This window comes from Schistocerca gregaria, chromosome 2, assembly GCF_023897955.1.
Source record: "Schistocerca gregaria isolate iqSchGreg1 chromosome 2, iqSchGreg1.2, whole genome shotgun sequence".
In the NCBI taxonomy this organism is placed as follows: Eukaryota; Metazoa; Arthropoda; class Insecta; order Orthoptera; family Acrididae; genus Schistocerca; species Schistocerca gregaria.
Window position 1 is genome coordinate 191773816 of NC_064921.1, and position 21897 is coordinate 191795712.

The window sequence follows — 21897 nt, forward strand, 5'->3', positions numbered from 1 at the left end:
TGACGTGACGGTAAAGTGAAAACAAGAAGGACCAACCACACCTAAACCGAGACTAGACTGACTTCCTGTACTGACGTTTAGTGACTGCCGAGAATTGGAGAGTGTGGTTTTAAAAATGTCTTACGAAACCAGTGGCAGGAATTACTCTTGTGCTCCGAAGTGCAATTAGCAGTCCAGTACGAACTAAAAAAGTGGAGTACGGCGCTCGAGCTGCTCCGCATAAGCCATACATTTCTGTTGTCAGTGCTAAGTGACGCTCGAGGAAGAGTAAGGAGTGACCCACTGGACAGTGCATCATTGGAAAAGAGGGATTTGCAGCGATGAATTCCTCTATACCTGTGGCAGCGTGAAGGCATGGTTTGAAGTTTGGTGAATGCCTGGAGGACGTTACCTTCCGCGATGCGCTGTGCCAACTGTGAAGTATGGAGGAAACAGTGCCGTGGTATGGAGGTGGTAGTCATGGTTATGATGTAGCCCACTTAATGCGCTTAAGAAAAGGCTAAATAAGGAAGGATATGAACACAGCATTGTGTTTTTCGCACAGTAGAGGAACAGTTCGTAAGCGATGATCGTCTGTATAATGACGACAATGCAATGTGTCACAGGGCAGCACCTGTGAGGCAATGGTTGGTGAACAATAACATTCCTGAAATGGGCTGGCTCGCCCAAAGTCCCGGCCTGAACTCAACGGAAAACCTTCGAGATGAATTAAAACATCGACATCACTAACGTCTCTCAACTTCAGTATCTTGAGGAGGGACTGGCTGCCTTTCCTTCACAGACATTCAGACACCTAAATGAAAGTGATCCCAGCAGAGTTAAAGCCGTCAGAAAGAAGAAGGGTGAACGGACGCCATATTTATGTCCACTAACAGGTGTCCGTATTCTTTTAATCTGATAGTATGTAGTGTAAGCTGGGGGTTCCAGTGTGCTGCAGAGTGACTGGCTCATCTCATTTCGTCAAACAATCAACCAGCCACTCTTACCTGTTTTATATATTTCTGTTTTTAATTTTGCATTTATTTCTCCTGCAGGGTAGGGCTCATTGTTTCACTCTTACATCTAACTGAACATTAAATTATATGTTGTACATGTTCAATACAAACTCCTCCTCCTCCTCCTACTACTACTAATATAATAATAGACACAGTAACCACTACAGTAGTTATGGTATCACTGAGAAAACAGAACCGCAGATCTAGCCGTGGTGAGGTCTTGCTAAGCCACATGGCCAGGTAGAAACACGTTCCACTTCAAGCTAGTGCAGAAACGGCCAAGTCGAAAGATACAAGTGAAAATCTACTCAAGTTCTGAGGCTTGCGCAGCGCCCAAACTAAGGGACCCAACCTCCGAAGCCTGAGCACAACGTACGGTATTCCCACTGATTACTGCCCAGTACCCTCAGACAATTTCCAGTGTTGAAGTAGTGGTAAAACCGCAAGCATGACAAATACTTAAAATCCCATGTCTACGGTACAGGGATAATGAATTCTGTTATCGTGCATTAGTTTCACAAGCTGTTACATGCACAACAGTTCACAATGGCGGCCAGAGCGCCAATGCAGACATTGCGACGTAGCTCTAAGCCTGTCGTACCCGGTCTAATATTCCCGGTCGCGTCGCAAGCAGCGAGCATTCTGTCCAGGAGATCTTTTTCAGTCTAGAAAGGCGTCTCGTAAACAAGACTCGTCGTATGGTTCCATGAGGAGAAATCAAGTGGGTGAGGACAGGTGAACATGCCTGTCACGAAGCAGAACCTCTTCTGCCCTTCAGGTTTTCAGAGGATGTCTGAACCAGATATTCACGAACCTCTCAGTCGAAAGTGAGGTGGTGCTCTATCATGTATGAACCACATCCGTTGACGAATAACGAATTGGGTATGTTCTAGGATCATGGGTAGTAGGTCTCTGATAAACACTGAGTACACTGGTGCGTTTAACTGGGGACGAAGACGAAACGAGCCTAGAACGTAACCATTAACTGTAACTGCCCACACCTTGACTAATAATCTCCGTTGATGGCTCTTTACAACTGTAGCGTGGGGATTCTTGTCAACCCAAAACATCATCAATACGACTATTTAGGATTCCATTTCGGGTGCAAAGTACATACGCAGGAAATTGAGGATCGACTGTAAGGAGCTGTAAGAACCGTTGGACGAACAAGACACCATCATGCCTCAGAGATGGTAACAACATCACGAGATCACCCTGTTCATAAAAATTTATAGTGTGATATAACTTTGTAGTGCCCAGTGGACGAAATTAAATAACCTCTAAATTATTAAATAAAGTGTTATTTTAAAATAAAATAATAGTCCTTACAGAAGAATAATGTCCTCGAAATAAGCGTTTAACCTTGTCTTAAATATAGAGTGGTTCTATATTAGACATCAGACACTGATTATTTTTTCCACAGTCGTATGGTTGAAATGAAAGATATGGGGAACGACTGAACCCATACATAGGTACAACCAAGATGCTGGTCGTTTGTGTTACAGTAATATACTGATGGTATCTAGCCTGGTTTGGGAGGAGATTTGTTGAGGACACCAGTGACTAAGCAGGTGACTAAGCAGTCATTGCAGGAAACAGGATGGGTAAAAACATAGTTGCCTGTTCGGTAGCATCCACTCTAGATGAGCACTGAATTTCCCTTTGTCATTGTTAATTTGAGAACTGTATATGCATGGTTTTAATGACTTCCTAAACTTTCCCACCAGTACGACTTGTGATACTCTTTATGAATTTGCCACTGAACCTTTCATTCAAGTAGACACAATATTTCGACGGTCCACCTGGCCGTCATCTTCAGCTGAGAGCCTACTGTGCGGAGTCTCGTCGGTCTGATAATATTTCGGATCTGGCGCCCCTGTGTAGGCCAGCAGCGTGTGTTCGGCACATGCGCCAAGTGCCGTGGGTGCTACCACCAAATATACTAGCAGCAAATCCACTGCGTTTAAATACGGACTGTCAGTGTTCAATCTGCTGTGGTAAACTTTCCGCTTGAGATGTAGGAAACGCTCTTCGAATTAGCGTGCTAAGGATGCCAGTGTGTTGATGTGGTGGGATGCAGTTAGTCACTTGCTGACAGCCATGAGTATGTGTAGGTCTGCAGTAAATTCTCTGCCACAGAGTATCATCATTGCTCTTTTAAACGAGAATTTCCACAAATGGGAACTTCCATTTAATCTTCACTTCCATTATAAACTTAATGCTGGTATTAATGGAATTAAACTGTTGCAACAAACGGTTAAGGACATTAGATCCATTTGGCTCCATGCCACTGCAGTAATGCGTACATTGGTCATTGTGGAGGACTGGTGTGTGGGACGTCGGAAGCACATACGGCTACAACAGTCTTAAAAAACCGCGGTGGCAGAGCATTGCTTAAACGAGGGACACGAAATGAAACATAATGAGACAGCGGTGGATGCTGCCGGTCCTCTTTACTCGGATTGTGTTCTGAAGGAATTTATTGAAATTAAACTGGCTGATAATCTTATTAATTGGAACAAGAGATATCCTCTAAGCAAATCGTGAAACCGTGCGCTCACATGCATAACATACGACATTCTTTGACTGAAACGGCAGCAGCTTTAAACGATTAGCTGCGACAGCGATGTTTCGTTTCTGTTTGCCATCGCCGCCGGCAGCACTGCTGGTGTGTTTCGCAGTTGGGACAGTACTCACGCCACTTGTCGCATGCGCTGTATACTCTCAGATACCCTACACAGGGTATTTTCCTGTTACAGGCACAAACGAAAGGGACGAGAAGAGGACAATAACACAAGCAAACAATCCTAATAAGTTTTGGTCCAGGCACAAGTGCACGAGCGCAGTCACGCCAGTCTTACAACACTTTTAATGTCCAACAATCTGGATGACGCTCTTAATGGTGAAACGTGTATGTGATACATGCATTATGGTGCACCGCTAGAGTTTGATGTTGCTGTTCAGGAACACATGACATGGCACGAATCTGCGACAACGATTGTACTGGGTGATCAGAAAGTCGTATGATTGTCAGCCGCGCGTGCCGTATGCCGCAGTAAATATACCGAACTGAAATTCAGTGAAATACAAGTTATTAATTTATTGAATATTCATTTTTACTTACAAATTTTCACATTAAATGTTGAAAGTGTCCCTCCTGTTGTTGAATACACAGTTCAATTCGTCTAATCATGTCTCCAAACGCAAGCTGTAACATTTCTTCTGTTAACAGTAGCAGTGAAAGTGAATATTGCAGTTTTCAATTCATCGATGGATTTTGGACGGTTTTTAAAGACAGTTGCTTTCGCTGCACCCCAGAAGATAAGGTGAATTTATGCGGTCATCAAAATCATCAGCAAGCAGTGACATTGAAACGTGAGCTGTATGCGCGGTTGTACCGTCTTGCTGAAAGTAACCGTTCAGAATTTCACTTAACACAAGTTCTCATATGATTGGGCACAGAATATCACTGCAGTATCGTTGTGCGTTTATTGTTTCATTGAAAAATATGTGACTCATAAATTGTAACCCAAACTCCCATTTTCACAGAATAAAGTGGTTTCTCATGAATACACAATGCATTTGCAGTACTAACCAAACGAGAGTTTTGCGAGTTCATTTACCCGGACAAATGATACCAGTCGTCATTAGTGAAAAACGTTTCTTTAAGAATATCCCTTCCATTTTGTTAAATGAAATTTTTGAAGCATTGAGAATAATGCAGTCTCTTGCCATGATCAGTATTTTTCAGCTCTTGCACGATTGTTACTTTGTATGGGAAAAACTCCAATTTTTACCTTACAGCTACGTGGGCCTTTCCGACACTATTTCCTGGGCGAGTTTTCTTACTCACTTGTTCTAACTCATGGACATTTTATCGGAAGTATCGAGTAGTTTATCATCAGACAAAACGCTAGGACGACCACTTCTCGGTGCATCTGTCACTGAACCCGTACTTCGAAATTTGTTAATCAAATCCCGCACACTATCGCGATGTGGGAGTGTTGTCTCAGAGAAAACTGAATTAAATGTTTGACGAATTGAAACTGTGTATTTATCTCCAGATTTGAACACTTGTTCGACTAAAAACACATGTTCTTCAATGGTTAGCATTTTAACACTGACAAAAAGGAAACAGACGAACAAAGACACTAATCTTAAACATTCACGTCAACACGTAACGACACGCACCAATGATACTACTGAGTCTAGCTGAGATAAACGAAGAAAAAATGAATGTTGGGAGAGTCCACTTGAAGGGAAGTAACCCAGGCAGGAGAACAATCAAACGGCACGCGCGGCTAACAATCGTACGGCACTGCGGAGAGACTTTTTGAACACCCCGTATAGGCTGTCCCTGTTTATTAGGGTTGTTTACTTCTTTCATTGTCCTCCACAAACCTCTTTCATTTGCACCTGTAGCAGCCTAACACCCTGTAGCGTCAGATCAACGAGAATGATCAACAGCCGAAGATGATGGATGGCTTGGACCATCAAGTGTTGAAGCGACTTGAAGACCTGGCTGTAAACCCAGGAGGAGTATCACATGATGCAAGTTTGTGTGCGCGAACGCGCGCGCGCACGTGTGTGTGTGTGTGTGTGTGTGTGTGTGTGTGTGTGTGTGTGTGTGTGTGTGTGTGTGTGCGCGCGTGTGTGTATGCCAGCATGGCATTTGGTGCATATTTATATTTCATTTGTGGCTTTTTTTTTTTTTTTTTTAGTTTTACCACTCTGATGCAGACTCGTCTCACAAAAGATGTGACAACAGTTGTCGCAGTGGGATGAAGACCTTACCCGCTGCCCAGGTTGGACTGGTCGACGAGGACGGCGGTGCGGAAGCGCGCCATGAGCGCGTCACCGACTCGCCGGAAGTCGGGCACGGCGCGCCAGCACGTCTTCAGCTCGCAGCTGCCCGACATGCCGTGGCACTTGCAGCGCAGCACCGTGTTGCTCGACAGCGCCTGCAACAGCCGCAAGCCCGCCGCGCGCTTCAGTCGCCAGACAGTCTAACCGTGAGCACAGCACCGATGGTCCTCTTGTCATTAGTCTTGATACAAGGGCCGAACAAAAATATGAAACACTACACATTATGAAGCAATTGGCATTCAAAGGAGTTTCCAGTCGTCTCTGAATGGAAAAACGCAGGTCCTTCATGACTTTCAAGGGAACCTTACAGCATTTCCCTGCAAAATACACTACTGGCCATTAAGAAGAAATGCAGATGATAAACGGGTATGCATTGGACAATATATTATATTAGAACTGACATGTGATTACATTTGCATTCAATTTGGGTGCATAGATCCTGAGAAATCAGTACCCAGAACAACCACTTCTGGCCGTAAGATCGGCATTGATACGCCTGCGCATTGAGTCAAACAGAGCGTGGATGGCGTGTACAGGTACGGCTGCCCATGCAGCTTCAACACGATACCACAGTTCATCAAGAGTAGTGACTGGCGTATTGTGACGAGCCAGTTGCTCGGCCACCATTGACCAGACGTTTTCAGTTGGTGAGAGATCTGGAGAATGTGCTGGCCAGGGGAGCAGTCCAATATTTTCTGTATCCAGAAAGCCCCGCACAGGACCTGCAACATGTGGTCGTGCATTATCCTGCTGAAATGTAGGGTTTCGTAGGGCTCGAATGAAAGGTAGAGCCACGGGTCGTAACACATCTGAAATGTAACGTCCACTGTTCAATGTGCCATCAATACGAACAAGAGGTGACCGAGACGTGTAACCACTATATGCGGTCTCCTTGACCACATAACCTCAACAATACTGCGATGTGGTGAGGGGAGATGCAACAATTCAGCCTCGTAATCACAAAACAAGTCCTGGACGATGCGAGCTGTGTGAGCAGGGGCCCTGTCATCTGGGAACAGAGAATCACCACTGAGGAACAAACACTGCAGCATAGTATGGACCTGATCAGCCAAAATGGTCGCATAATCCTTGGCAGAAATGCGGCCTTTCGGAGTAACCACGCAGTTCATGACATACCACGATATGGCTGCCAAAATAATCACTGAACCTCCACTCTTGGAACGTAAACTCGGCCAAAATGTTTGAAACGGTATGAGACAAGACTCATCCGACTGTTGTTCAATAATCACAGTTTAGTTGTCTTCGGCAGCACGTTTTCCTGCTATGGAGATTTATATCACTGATGACTAGTTTTGAAATTCCACCTGGCCCTGCAATTCCCTGCTTATGGAGCTCCCGTCGTGTTGCTTTGGTGCTTACGACGTTCACGAGTGCTACATTCAGTTCTTCAGTGACTATTGCAGTTATCATCCTGTTGTTTTTCGTCACAGAGTTTCAAAGTCCACGTTGTGACTTAGCGGAGGACGTTTTTCCGATTTCCCTGTATGAGGCATAAATCTTCGATACGGCGCCTTTTTGAAACAACAAACATTTCTGCTTCCTTGGTTAAAGAAGCATACACCATACGAGCACCAAAAGTTGGCCCACAATCGAACTCACTGAGCTCCGACATAGTGCTCTCACATCTACACAGAGCACTTTTCTCAACACAGCAGACATTTGCAACGTATTTAGGACATTTCACAGGTGCAATTTGTGGTCAAATACAACAGCGCAGCCTGCAGGCACGGACACCATCTGAATTCATGTTCTAGCAAGCGTTTACCGCCATGTTTCATTTCTGTTTCCAATCCCTGTAGCCGTTCAAATGGTTCAAATGGTTCTGAGCACTATGGGACTCAACATCTTAGGTCATAAGTCCCCTAGAACTTAGAACTACTTAAAGCTAACTAACCTACGGACATCACAGACACCCATGCCCGAGGCAGGATTCGAACCTGCGACGGTAGCGGTCGTGCGGTTCCGGACTGCAGCGCCAGAACCGCACGGCCACCGCTGCCGGCCCCTGTAGCCGTATTACAGGACGATGCTGTGGTATACAGAGACGTTGCAGCATTAGAAAATTGCAGCGAAATGTAGGAAGATCTGCAGCGGATAGGCACTTGGTGCACGGAGTGGCAACTAACCCTTAACATAGACAAATGTAATGCACTGCGAATACATAGAAAGAAGGATCCTTTATTGTATGATTATATGATAGCGGAACGAACACTGATAGCAGTTACGTCTAAAAAAATATCTGGGAGTATGCATATTGAACGATTTGAAGTGGAATGATCATATAAAATTAATTGTTGGTAAGGCGGGTGCCAGGTTGAGATTCATTGGGAGAGTCCTTAGAAGATGAAATCCATCAACAAAGGAGGTGGCTTCAAAACACTCGTTCGAGCTATACTTGAGAATTGCTCATCAGTGTGGAATCCGTACCAGGTCGGGTTGACAGAGGGGATGGAGAAGATCGAAAGAACAGAGGCGCGTTTCGGCACAGGGTTATTTGGTAAGCGTGGTAGCGTTACGGAGATGTTTAGCAAACTCAAGTGGCAGACTCTGCAAGACAGGCGCTCTGCACCACGGTGCAGGTTTCGAGAGGGTGCGTTTCTGGGTAAGGTATCGAATATATTGCTTTCCCCTACTTATACCTCCCGAGGAGATCACGAATGTAAAATTAGAGAGATTCGAGCGCGCACGGAGGCTTTCCGGCAGTCGTTCATCCCGCGAACCATACGCGACTGGAACAGGAAAGGGAGGTAATGACAGTGGCACGTAAAATGCTCTCCGCCACACCCCGTTGGGTGGCTTGTGGAGTATAAATGTAGATGCGGATGTAGATGTAGACCACTAGAACGGTCACACAGTCACTTGCATTCAGTGGCAGACTGCCTTCCAGGGGCATAGAAAAATTGATTTTCGTTGTTTCATATAATTATTTAACCAATTAAAAACTGTCTTCTCATTAACGGAGAAACTTAAGTCAAAGGTTCAACACAAGAAATTAAAGTTGGAAACTATGTATGTGTCTTGAGCCAGCGGAATATACAGTTTGCAAATCACCCCAGCATTACTTGAGAACTGAAGCAGTTTAAGACTTCCAACAAACTTTACACATAATTTCAAACGATTTGAAAATATGTTCTCGCTAACACACTCTACCACATAATGATGGGAAAAATGTTTATCGCTTAGTACATTTTGCTGTTTATGCAATAAAATTTCAGCACCTGTATGGCATTTCCGCTGATCGGTTGTTTACTACTAAATCGATTCGCAACATATTATGTTGACAGTTCTAACATACACGTATCACTGACAGTACTTGCAAAATTGTTCGACATATAGTTCCGGACATATGGCGTCATAAACATTTTTGGTTTTGACTTTTCCGTTAGCCTCTGGATGAGTAATCCGAAACTAATAAAACTAACATAATTGAGGTTTTGCGTTTTCAGCCATAAAGGTTTTACACATTTAACTTCAAATATTCAACACATTATCTCTTCCGTAAGGTAGGCATCTGAAGCTGTTTTATACATGGAAGTTCGATTCTTCAGAGAGTCTGGGGGTGGAGGGAGTTTACTGGTAGCCTAATAACTAATATGCAAATGATAGCTCAATCCTAAGAAACAAATAGTAGAATGTAGAGACTGGGAAAGAGTTCCCTTAGTCGAATAAAAGGTTGTATGAGAAACGAAACAGTATCAGAAGAGCTACACACAGTTTAAGTAAAAGAAAGAAACAGAATAGTTTGATGTGGAATGAGGGTATCGGGAGAATGACCATCTCCAAGTGTATCTCAATATTTTCTTCTTCTTTTCGTTTTGACTACTTGACGATTACGATAATTTGCATCACTTTCTTTTCCTCTGTATATTACCCTTGTCTAGTATTCTTTCATTCTCATACTCTGCTACCATCTTCCCTCATCTGCAAGTGATGTTTTCTTAATGAGCCTAATTCTGTCCTGGAAACGTATGGTAGTTGGTAGTCTGAATTTTTTATCTGAAAAGCAATCTGTTTTAAAGCTCTAATTCCTGTATTCCCAGAAGAATATGTTCCCTTTCCTGACTGTGTCCGATATCCTTCCTACATGGATGTATGGTTCTTGGTTCGCTCTGCTCGTGCTCTTCGACATTCCAGTATTTTCCCAAGAATCATCCGTTCCACAGATTCTAATCCTCTAAGTAATCCTGTTCTCACAAACTTCAGACATTCTGCTGCTTATAAGGCTTCAGGGCAGGTGACTGGTGATAAGCAACTTTTCAATTGTTCGAAAAATTCTTCTTCTTGTAAATCATAATGAGTTTGCGTGCGATACTGATTTTGTTTATTCGTGATCCCATAACTTCTTTTCCTGTCATACAAGTTTCTTTTCATGAGCACCTTTTCCGCGTTACACTTCATTTAGCTAAAAAGTGGCTCTTGCGTGTCACATTGTATCATTATATTGTGCTGAAGCGAAAAATTATTAATGATAATAGAGCGAGGTGTTCCAGTAGAAAGCGCACAGGTCATCTTTGTATCACTGAGTATTATATGAAAACACGAAACAAAAACAATCCAGACGTTGAACCGGTTTCTAAATACAGTACCGCACAGGTCACTCAGTATTACTGGCTGAGAATCAAGTATACAGACAACACGAGTGTAAACACCATACAGTATTCGGCCTCCTCTCACGAATCTCTTGTCCAAGTTTAAGCTCTCCAGATCGCCGTTAATTTAGACTTTCTATATATGTGCATGTTAGCTAAAATATATAACATTTTATTAAACACTCGACTCACTGTCAGTACCTGTTCCCTTTCGACGACCACTGCTACGTCCCAACGAAAGAGATCAAGCATTTTTTGTCTGTGGAAAACAAATTAGACATCGCGGCACTCTTTCTCTTCCGTCATTGCCTGTTCTATATAGACTACAATTAAATATTAGCGGTGACAATGCGCAGCCCTTTCCTTTCTTATCCTTTGACTGCTTTCGGCCTCTCGTGCTGATGACTCCAGTCTGCTTCTCATAATACGCAACTTTGTAATCGACCGCTGTGGCAAGCAGAATTTTAACGTAGTTTGGGATCATTTTCAACCTTTTAATTTACGTTCTTCTTATTCTCCGCAATAACGATTAGGTCTGTCAGAAGCCTGAATAACCACTTTTCAGGGTGGAAATCTGCAAGACATGCAGGAAGAGTATCAATGAGTTTCTGGATGGAACCGACAGGGATGTGGAAACATATCCACTTCTGTGCCATGGTCAGCCGCGCTACATATTTATCTTACTGCTCTTTCCAGGATGCCCACACATCCTGACCACCCCGCTGATTGCAGGAGAGTTAATTACAATGATAGCTTTCACCTTACAAAACAATACATATTAGATACACTAACAAAAAAAATCACTTGCAAGAAATCTCAAATTGAGACTCATATGTTTGAAATTTGGCTCAGAGATGCCTAGAACCTTCCCGTGTAATTGTGCAACAGTGTGGTGCCATGCGACACTACTCTCGTGCTCGGCAAAGCTTAAGAGAGCAAGGTGTCGACACATATAAATAAAAAGCAAGGGCTCAGAAATTAACGTGCGGTTAAGGTGGGTTAATAAAGTCACATCTCCATCAAATTTCACCACAATTCTACCCAACGGCACCTTGGACATATCATAAAAGGCTGAGGTCGTCACTCGCTGTCTTACCCACACACCACCACTTCTTTTGACGCCTGTGCTGTAATTGTCACTACTACGACACCAAACGTTGAATGCACACGGTTCTCTTACTGGAGACAGAGGAAAACATTTCAAACATACCGTCCTCAGAATCTACACGAAAGGCACTCAGCATGCGGCATAAATGGCTTCTACGAAACTACCCCTTCCTTTGGGGCGTTGATTCCCATACATTTCGGAGTCGGAAACGACAATTCGTAGTATGATGAGCGACAGGACGACGTTCTCCACAATTTTCGACTCTACTGACAGCACCCGGGCAGTTCCACCTGCTCCAATGACATAGTAGGACTGATACCTCCTTGAAAACGATCGGATTCCTTTAGAGGTTAGTGCGACCACTATTTTGGCGCTGGTATATAGGGTGGAACCACTGGGGACCGTTCAGGAACAAATTTGAACGTGATTCGTAGCAGCAATACATGATTATGCTTTTTCAGCCCTCTTGTTTCGCACGTTCCTGTGGCGTGATCACATTGACATATGCGTGAATAAAATGGCAAAGGGTCCCTCTAAGACCACCCCGATCGGTAACAGCCTCGGTACCACCCACACACTTGTTGACCACTTTAAAAGTACCTGTATAGATACTTCATCTCCCATTCACCTCAGTGGCGATTCACTGCTGCTCAGGCACACGGCAACCATCCCATTCAACACCCCTTCGATAGTGAAACTAAACTATGGGGTGGAATCCAAAATTTTCGGGACTGGTGTTGCCATTTGGAAAGTGGGAGTACTAGATCTTTTCACCGCTAGGTGGCGAGAGCTGCATACGAGGGTGAGTCAAATGAAAACCTTAAATTTGTAATAACAAATCGAAATTTCGCGCCATTATCCTGTAAGTTAATAAGCGTGCTACAAACAGCGTGCAGCATGGCCTATAGGTGGCAGCATAGTGCAGATGCACACATACCGTCGCAGTATCATTATAAAATGGCCGCACCATTTGCGTCTTGCCCCAGGGATGAAGAGCGTTGTGTTATTCGGTTTTTGCGTAGTGAAAATGTGAAACCTATTGAAATTCGTCGACGAATGAAGGTTCAGTACGGTGATGCATGTTTGTCATTGCAGCAAGTCTATGAGTGGAGTAGGAAGTTTGCAAATGGTGTGACTTCAGTGGAAGATGCTCCTCGTCCAGGTCAGGCACAACGAGTTGTGACTCTACAGAACATTGCAGCATTTGAAGCCATAGTGAAAGAAAACCGCCGAGTGACACTGAATGACACTGCACCACGTTTACAGATTAGTCATGGGTCAGCACACCACATTGTGCATGATGTACTCCAGTTTCACAAAGTTTCTGCAAGATGAGTGCCACAGTAGCTGAGAGAACGACGTGTTGATGCTTGTGAAGAACTTCTTCGGCACTTTGATCGAGAAGGTGATGGCTTCCTTGCAAGAATCGTTACTGGGGACGCAACCTGGGTTCACTTCCAACAACCGGAAACGAAGAGGGCGAGCAAGGAATGGCGCCATTCCTCATTACCAAAACCAAAGCATTTTCCAACAGAACCATCCGCAGGGAAGTTTATGCTGACTCTCTTTTGGGACGAAAAAGGCGTTATTTTGGAGCATTACATGTCTAGAGGGACCACTGTCATCAGTGCATCATACACAGACAGATCTACTAAAAAATCATCTGCGGCCTGCAATCAAATCAAAGCGACGTGGATTGCTGTCAGCAGGTGTCTTTATGCAACATGACAATGCAAGGCCCTACACTGCCCGTACAACAATTGCAACAATCACAAACCTGCATTTTGAATGTCTTCCTCATCCACCATACTCACCAGACCTTGCCCCAAGTGATTTCCATGTGTTTAGTCCACTCAAAGACGCAATGGGAGGAAAGAAGTTCCGTTCTGATGAAGAGGTACGCCACGTGGAGTGTGAGTGGTTGCTCGGACTACCAAAAGAATTTATTTCAAAAGGAATTTATGCACTTCGTAAGCGCTGGAGGACTTGCATTGAGCGTGGAGGACATTATGTTGAAAAGCGATACAGCTTTGTACCACTTCTGCACAATAAATAATATTTAAAAATATTTAAGGTTTTCATACGATTCACCCTTGTATCTGATAAGTCAGTGTGCGGCGTTGCATTCAGCTGGGAGGACGTGTTGCGTGTCCACAGTGATTTCCCTAATACTCTGTGTTTGGTGTGTGGCGGTTTTACGATGAATTCGCAAACAGAACAGTTGAAGTGTGCATGGGCCTTCGTCAGACCACATCTGATGATCCAACCTTCTTGTCATGGGTTATCACCGGCGACGAGAGCAGGATTTACGGTTATGACCCAGAGACAAAGCAACAGTCGTCCCAGTGGCATAGCCCGAACTCTCCAAGACTCAAAAGACAGGTGTAGAGCAAAGTGAAGAGCATGATCATCGTTTTCTTTGATACCAAGGGAACTGTGCGCAAAGAATTCGTCCCACCCAACCAAACAGTGAATTCCGCGTACTACTGTGACATTTTGCGACGGCTTCGTGAAAGCGTGCTGCGACGACAGCCCGAACTTTGGCGTCAAGGGAACTGGCTGCTGCATCACGACAACGCATCCTGTCACACGTCCTTGCTGACCAGGACCTTTTTGGCAAAAAACATCATGGCCGTTGTACTCCACCCACCGTACTCGCCATCATGTGACTTGGCACTATTCCCAAAACTGACACTCAAGTTGAAAGGCCGTCGGTCCAACACTCTAGAGAGGATTCAAGAACCATCGCTGGCGGCGATAAACACCTTCAAAGAACAGGACTTCCAGAAAACGTTTGACCAGTGGGAGAAGCTCTGGGACCGGCCTATACACGCAATGGGAACTACATTACTGGCTATTAAAATTGCTACACCAAGAACAAATGTAGATGATAAACTGGTTTTCTTTGGACAAATATATTATACTAGAACTGACATGTGATTACATTTTCACGCAATTTGGGTGCATAGATCCTGAGAAATCAGTACCCAGAGCAACCACCTCTGGCCGTAATAACGGCCTTGATACGCCTCCGCATTGAGTCAATCAGAGCTTGGATGGCGCGTACAGGTACAGCTGCACATGCAGCTTCAACACGATACCACAGTTCATCAAGAGTAGAGACTGGCGTATTGTGACGAGCCAGTTGCTCTGCCACCATTGACCAGATGTTTTCAATTGGTGAGAGATCTGGAGAATGTGCTGGCCAGGGCAGCAGTCGAACATTTTCTGTATCCAGAAAGGCCCGTACAGGACTTGCAACATGCGGTCGGACATTGTCCTGCTGAAATGTGGGTTTCGCAGGGATCGAATGAAGGGTAGAGCCACGGGTCGTAACACATCTGAAATGTAACGTCCACTGTTCAAAATTCCTCAAATGCAAACAAGAGGTGACCGAGATGTGTTACTAATGACACCCCATAAAATCACTCCGGGTGATACGCCAGTATGGCGATGACGAATACAGGCTTCTAATGTGCGTTCACCGCGCTGACGCCAAACACGGATGCTACCATGATGATGCTGTAAAGAGAACCTGGATTCATCCGAAAAAATGAACTTTTGTCATTCGTGCACCCAGGTTCGTCGTTGAGTACACCATCGAAGGCGCTCCTGTCTGCGATACAGCGTCAAGGGTAATCGCGGCCATGGTCTCCGAGCTGATAGTCCATGCTGCTGCAAACGTCGCCAACTGTTCGTCCAGATGGTTGTTGTCTCGCAAACGTCGCCATCTGTTGACTCAGGGATCGAGACGTGGCTGGACGATCCGTTACAGCCATGCGGATCAGATGCCTGTCATCTCGACTGCTAGTGACACGAGGCCGTTGGGATCCAGCACGCGATCCGTATTACCCTCCTGAACCCAGCGATTCCATATTCTGCTAAGAGTCATTAGATCTTGACTAACGCTAGCAGCAATGTCGCGATACGATAAATCGCAATCGCGATAGTTTACAATCCGGCCTTTATCAAAGTCGGAAATGTGGTGGTACGCATTTCTCCTCCTTACACGAGGGATCACAATAACGTTTCACCAGGCAATGCCGGTCAATTGGTATTTGTGTATGAGAAGTCGGTTGGAAACTTTCCTCATGTCAGCACGTTGTAGGTGTCGCCACCGGCGCCAACCTTGTGTGAGTGCTCATTTGCATATCACAGCATCTTCTTCCTGTCGGTTAACTTCCGCGTCTGTAGCACGTCTTCTTCGTAGTGTAGCAATTTTAATGGCCAGTAGTGTACTTCGAGGGTGATGGTGACCATAAGTGCAAAGGTTTTCAACAGCTGGCAGCACCAGTCCCGGAAATTTTTGATAGCACCTCGTAAACTCTGTCCTAAAAGTCCTCGGAAGGCCCAACGGTACCAAACGACCGCCGTACCATCCTCAGAAGACAGTCGTCACTGAATGCGGATATGGAGGAGTATGTGGTCAGCACACCGCTGTCTCAGGCGCTGTCAGTTTTCGTGATTGGAGCCACTACTTGTCAGTCAAGTAGCTCCTCTGTTGGCCTCAGAAGTGCTGAGTGCACCCCGTTCGCCAGCAGCGCTCGGCAGACACGGACGGCCGCTGCTAGCCAACCCCGACAGTGCTTAGCTTCGGTGATCTTACGGGAACTGATATTAACACTGCGACAATGCCGTTAGTCCTCAGGAACTGCCAAAAATAAATTAAAAGAAAAAGGCTTTTACTTATCTATTCAAATGTATTCTCTGGAATTCGGAACAACAACGACATTAATAGTATGCTGCCGAACTGATGTTTACCTATTCTGCACAACACTTCGATAGCCAACCCAGCCATCTTCTGCTGTAGCTGCGAGTTCTGCTGCCGTGCGTACGCGCTACCTGAACTTCAACCATGCTGTGAGCTGTTGTTGGTATCGTGTGGCGATTTGTAGCTTAGTTCGATTCCCAATGTCCACTACGAACTTTGATGTCCTGTTGTTTCACAGAGCTCGTACTGATATTTCGTGAGACGCAAATTCTCTGAGCATCTTCCAACTCTGGAACCCATGCGTTGTTTACATCGAAACATTCGTCCCTTTTATCACGTTTTCAGGCATCTTTATTTCTACAGGCTTCTTGATTACGCTGTCGCAGAAACTTGGCGTTTGTTCCACGATACTGGTCGCATGGTATTTCAGCTCATGATTATATGCGAGGCAGTGCTAGGTGACAGCTGATTTGCTTGGTTGTTTTAGTAGGGTTGTAAGTAGGCTGTTTAGGTTTTTTAAATTGGTAACGCCACATAGCGCTCTGTATGAAAATCACTGGCTGTGCTGTGTGCAATCTGTGACTGGTTTGCATGGTTGTCTGCCATTTTAGTGTTGGGCAGCTGGATGTGAACAGCGCGTAGCGTTGCGCAGTTGGAGGTGAGCCGCCAGCAGTGGTGGATGTGGGGAGAGAAATGGAGGAGCTTTGAAATTTGTAAGACTGGATGTCGTGAACTGCTATATACATTATGACTTTTGAACACTAGTAAGGTAAATAAATACATTGTTTGTTCTCTATCAAAATCTTTCATTTGCTAACTATGGCTATCAGAGTAATTAGTGCCTTCAGTAGTTTGAATCTTTTATTTAGCTGGCAGTAGTGGCGCTCGCTGTATTGCAGTAGTTCGAGTAACGAAGATTTTTGTGAGGTAAGTGATTTGCGAAACGTGTAGGTTAATATTAGTCAGGGCCATTCTTTTGTAGGGATTTTTCAAAATCAAATTGCGTTGCGCTAAAAATATTGTGTGTCAGTTGAAGCACAGTCATGCATAATTTTTCTAAGGGGACGTTTCAGGATGCGTTGCTGACGTTCCTTGCATGTCTCCTCGACAGTTCTGATAGAGCGCCCCACGTCGCATGGAAATGCGATAAAAGTTTGGCTTTTTCATACAAAGAAGATTTTTTTTATATTAGCTGATGTAATCGAAATACCGGATGCTATATTTCAGTAGGAATATACCGATCAGTCTTGATATTGGGCCAGTATAATGTAGATAACCGACCTCTGTCTCGTCTACCTCAGTCTCAACATCAACCTCTTTCTCAGGCGTTCTCGATTTAAACTGCATCGCCCGTTCAGTTTGACGGTTTGGGTACCTATTTCTCCGGAACACATTTTGCAGATATTTTAATTCTGCGGCAAAGTTCTCCAGATGCACTGGAAGAATCCACAGGAACGGTAATGCACCCACGAAGGAGATAGCTTACGGAAAACACTGTACTCGCATTCGGAAGTACGATGGTTCAAACCTGCGTACGGCCATGCAGATTTAAGTTTCCCGTGATTTCGCTAAACAGCCACAGGCAAATGCCGGGATGGTTCCCTTGAAAAGGCACGGCCGATTTCCTTGCATATCCTTGACACAGTCCGAGCTTGTGCTCCATCCCCAATGACCTCGCTTTCGATGTGACGTTGAACCCTATCTTCCGTCCTTTCTTCCGTCCTTCCTTCCTTCTACCAGTCGCACGTGAGCAGACAGTGCTATGTAGTGGACGCGAGAAAGTGAGAGTGTCAACGCTGTTGTATCACAAATCGCAATGGAGCAACGCCATTAAATCGCATGCGCAAGACGTTCTCCTGAAAGAGAAAAGTATGTGCAAATCTTGTCCCTCACACCATGACTCCCGATGAAAAACAACGACACTTCAACTCCTGTCGCGATTTGACTGAAATGAAAAACGCGTACCATTCTATTCTGGAAAACATGTCGAGACTTGAAGTGATCTATACGAAGTCCACTGTAAAACAACGAAGTGCAGAAATTCACATGAAGGATAACCGCTTTGACTATATAACCGATATTGAAGTCAATGTTACGCTTAAGTTGAACAACATCCTTGGGAGTTTTCTGAAAATTCGACATGGTTGCATAAACCTTATGTCAGTTACACTGAAGTGGAGGAGACTATGTACAATACCTGGTGCATTAAAACCACAAACTTAACGTTTCTCTTTAATCAAGTTTCGAAACTTTTTCGACTGACCAAAAGATTCATTATCAGACTTACTCAATCTTCCAGAGTGAACTCCTTTTGAGTCAGGGATGGCTGTTGGTGCTGAAACATCGGTTTTCGGTTATATCGGATTTTTCCACGCCAGTTTACGTGGACTGTAAAAACCGCTCAAAATAACAGGTTTCTGAAATAACCGATTTTTCGGTTTTTTATTTCCTATTATTTCCTGTAATAAACGAAAAAATTGAAGAAATATCGAAAAATTTTGACTACCTCAGATTCAAAATACATAGGATCAAAATATTGAATTAAAAATATGAAATTAAATAGGCAGATAAAAGAAAACGTAGACTATCCACCTTGCGCTGCTTTTCTCGGAAAGTGGTAAGTGATTGAATACTATAAAAATCATCGTTATTCTTCTATTGATTTTAATTTTTTGAAACTCTGCTCACAAATCATGCTGTAATCGAGGATCACACCTCTACATGGGCAATAAGAATAGTTAGTGCTAAAGGGTGGAAACTGAGGTCGGGGAACTTTATTTGTCATGTTAAATTGTCTGTTTTCAAGGATTACAAGCAGATAAAAGCACGTTTTGTAGATACAGGCACTAGAAATGGTTCAAATGGCTGAGCACAATGGGAGGTCATCAGCCCCCTAGAACTTTGAACTACTTGAACCTAAATAACCTAAGGACATCACAAACATCCATGCCCGAGACAGGATTCGAACCTGTGACCGTAGCGGCCCCGCGGTTCCAGACTGTAGCACCTAGAACCAGTCGGCCACTCCGGTCGGCAAGGCAGTAGATCCGCTGCTTTCTATTTTTACGGTAAACTATGGATGAACTGTTAAGCTTTAAGTTTTCTCCATATGTTATGTCACAAGTTTGTTGTGGCCTGTCCCGTTTTTAATCTTTTAATGCAAATGGAACACTGAACTCACTGATAACCGCACTTCGTAAAATACTTCGAGACTAGCGATGTTGCCATTCAGTAATACAACTGATATCTGACGACGACGGTGAGAAATTATCATACAGGCTAAATGAGGCAAGTTTTGCACACTACAGCTACGATCGCACCGTATAATAGGCCATATCACATGGAAAAGGCACATTATAATCAGATCAATGCAGTGCCACTACTTACGCCATTTGTTTGTGGCTCGTTTCTGTCAGCATTGTTATCAAAAAAGCGCTGATCGCTTTTCCTATTTTCTATAATAACGCAATATTTCAAAGTAATGCATGTTTTACAAAGATTATTCGCTCTTTAAAAACATTTATTTAAAAATGAAAAATTTTAGTGCTAGTTAGTGCTATGGCTAATTGATATTTCGTTTTTTACCTAGCAATTACTAGCACATATTAAAACGTGTTGTAACCGAGACGAAACAAATACCAAAAAATACCGGTTATTCAGAAGTAAAACACCGGTAACGGTCTTAACCAGTCAGTTTTTCACATCGTTACTTTGAGTTCGTCGCACAACTTCCACTAATCCTTTAGAGCTTAAATATAAGAATAAGTACAGGTCAAAGAAAACTGAAGACTATATTTTTTTACAAATAAAGGTATTTTCATGAATGGTGATTACAGCAAATTGTTTCATTTATACAGTGATAGAATAGTACAGTTGTATGACAAGTACATATCTGTGCGGTGAGTAAAAGAGTTAGTCATCGCACCAAAAGATTCCGATTCGCAACTATTCAACGATTTAGCGACGAAGTAGCTAAGTGCTGGCGCTCAGCTTCCTACTGCGTCGTGCTCCACTGTCTTAGCAGTTACAAACCGGCCCGCCAGATGCCACGACGTTCTGCTACCCGCGACTGCTGTAGTTGCCCACATCACCGTTGGGTGGCACATGGTACACTATTCCATGCCACTGCCGCACTTGTTGCCAAGCGTATTCAAAGTTGCCTTGATTGCCACCATGAAATCTTTTTTAAGATCATTTATTGCCGAGGTTAATAACTGTTTAGAAAGTTTCTGTGTAGTCTTGATGACAAACAGCGTGGGCGCAACATGTGTGTTGTGGTATGGACTGTTATTATTCTCTGATGCGTTATAGTGATTTTGGTTAGCCATCTCTGTCGCCGTTATGTGTCGACGTTATTTTCCCTTTAGAAACGTGGGCTTCTGCGATCATTGTCGAAGACAATAGAAGTTGTTGGGTACTGATACAACGTCATTCTTACAGAATCTCGCAATCTCTTTCTTTTTTTTTGCTGAGGCCACTTTATCGCCTTCAAAGTGTGACTCCCTGGTGACCAGCTACCATCGAAAAGGCGAGGTAACAAGATTTCCGCACACGAAAAAAAAAACCTTTACTCATACTATGAATAGTTGCATAGGAATAAGGAGACGACTCACCGAAAGATAGAAGTGCTGCGTCGTCGATAGGCACATAAACAAATGGTACGGAACTTGGCTAGCTTTCGGAATGCACTTGCTTTTTCTAGTTGTAGGAAAAACATGCACACAAAGATACATACTCTCATTCATATGCACACACCTGTCTCCCTACATTGTGCTCAATCGACTGCCAGCTCTTGAAAGACAACAGATTTAATCTCTCTCTCTTCAAGCAAGGGAAATGTGGTGACTATATGGTGGAATCAATGATCTAAACACTGCCTACAAACTATACTCGCAGACAGTCAATAACGCCATGAAGAAATACCACAGAAGCTGTTATTTCTGAGTGGAAAAAACGAATTTAGATCAATTTATCGTACACGAAACTCGTATTTGTAATTAAACATTATAAAAATACAGAGAGTTTAGTCGGGAGACCCATATGGCCTTTATTGTCTTTCGTCAGTATGGACCTTAATAGTATATGGAAGACTGCGTCTGAAAGTGGATACCCTACGACCTAAAAAAATGGTTCAAATGGCTCTGAGCACTATGGGACTTAACATCGGAGGTCATCAGTCCCCTAGAACTTAGAACTACTTAAACCTAACTAACCTAAGGACATCACACACATCCATGTCCAAGGCAGGATTCGAACCTGCAACCGTAGCAGTCGCGCGCTTCCGGACTCAAGCGCCTAGAACCGCGAGACCACTGAGCCGGCTCCTACGACCTAATTGAGGTGGTGATATATCTTTATAAAAACACGCGCATTGTGATAACCACAGATAGAAATCAGTTGGAAGAACATTAGATTAAGAACAAGAAACTAAGGCAAGGGTATCGACAGATAATATAAATGAAAAAAATTGTCAGTTCTGAAACTTATATTCTAAGCAAATTTTTTAAAAAAAATGTTGCCATGATCTGCTTTTAATCTATTTCTTTGAGCAGGGATCACTTGACCAGCTTTTGAAAATAGTCTTTCTGCTGGAACTGAAGTTCCTCC

At 43.8% G+C, this 21897-nt stretch overlaps 1 protein-coding gene across 1 annotated transcript in view; it reads right to left on the reverse strand.

The window, feature by feature from the left end:
- Positions 1-21897, reverse strand: part of LOC126335695 (protein Wnt-10b-like) — a 537337-nt gene that overhangs the window by 14377 nt on the left and 501063 nt on the right. The window contains exon 5 of the mRNA XM_049999154.1: positions 5790-5956. Within this exon, the coding sequence (XP_049855111.1) occupies positions 5790-5956 (167 nt within the window). The remainder of the gene's footprint in view (positions 1-5789; positions 5957-21897) is intronic.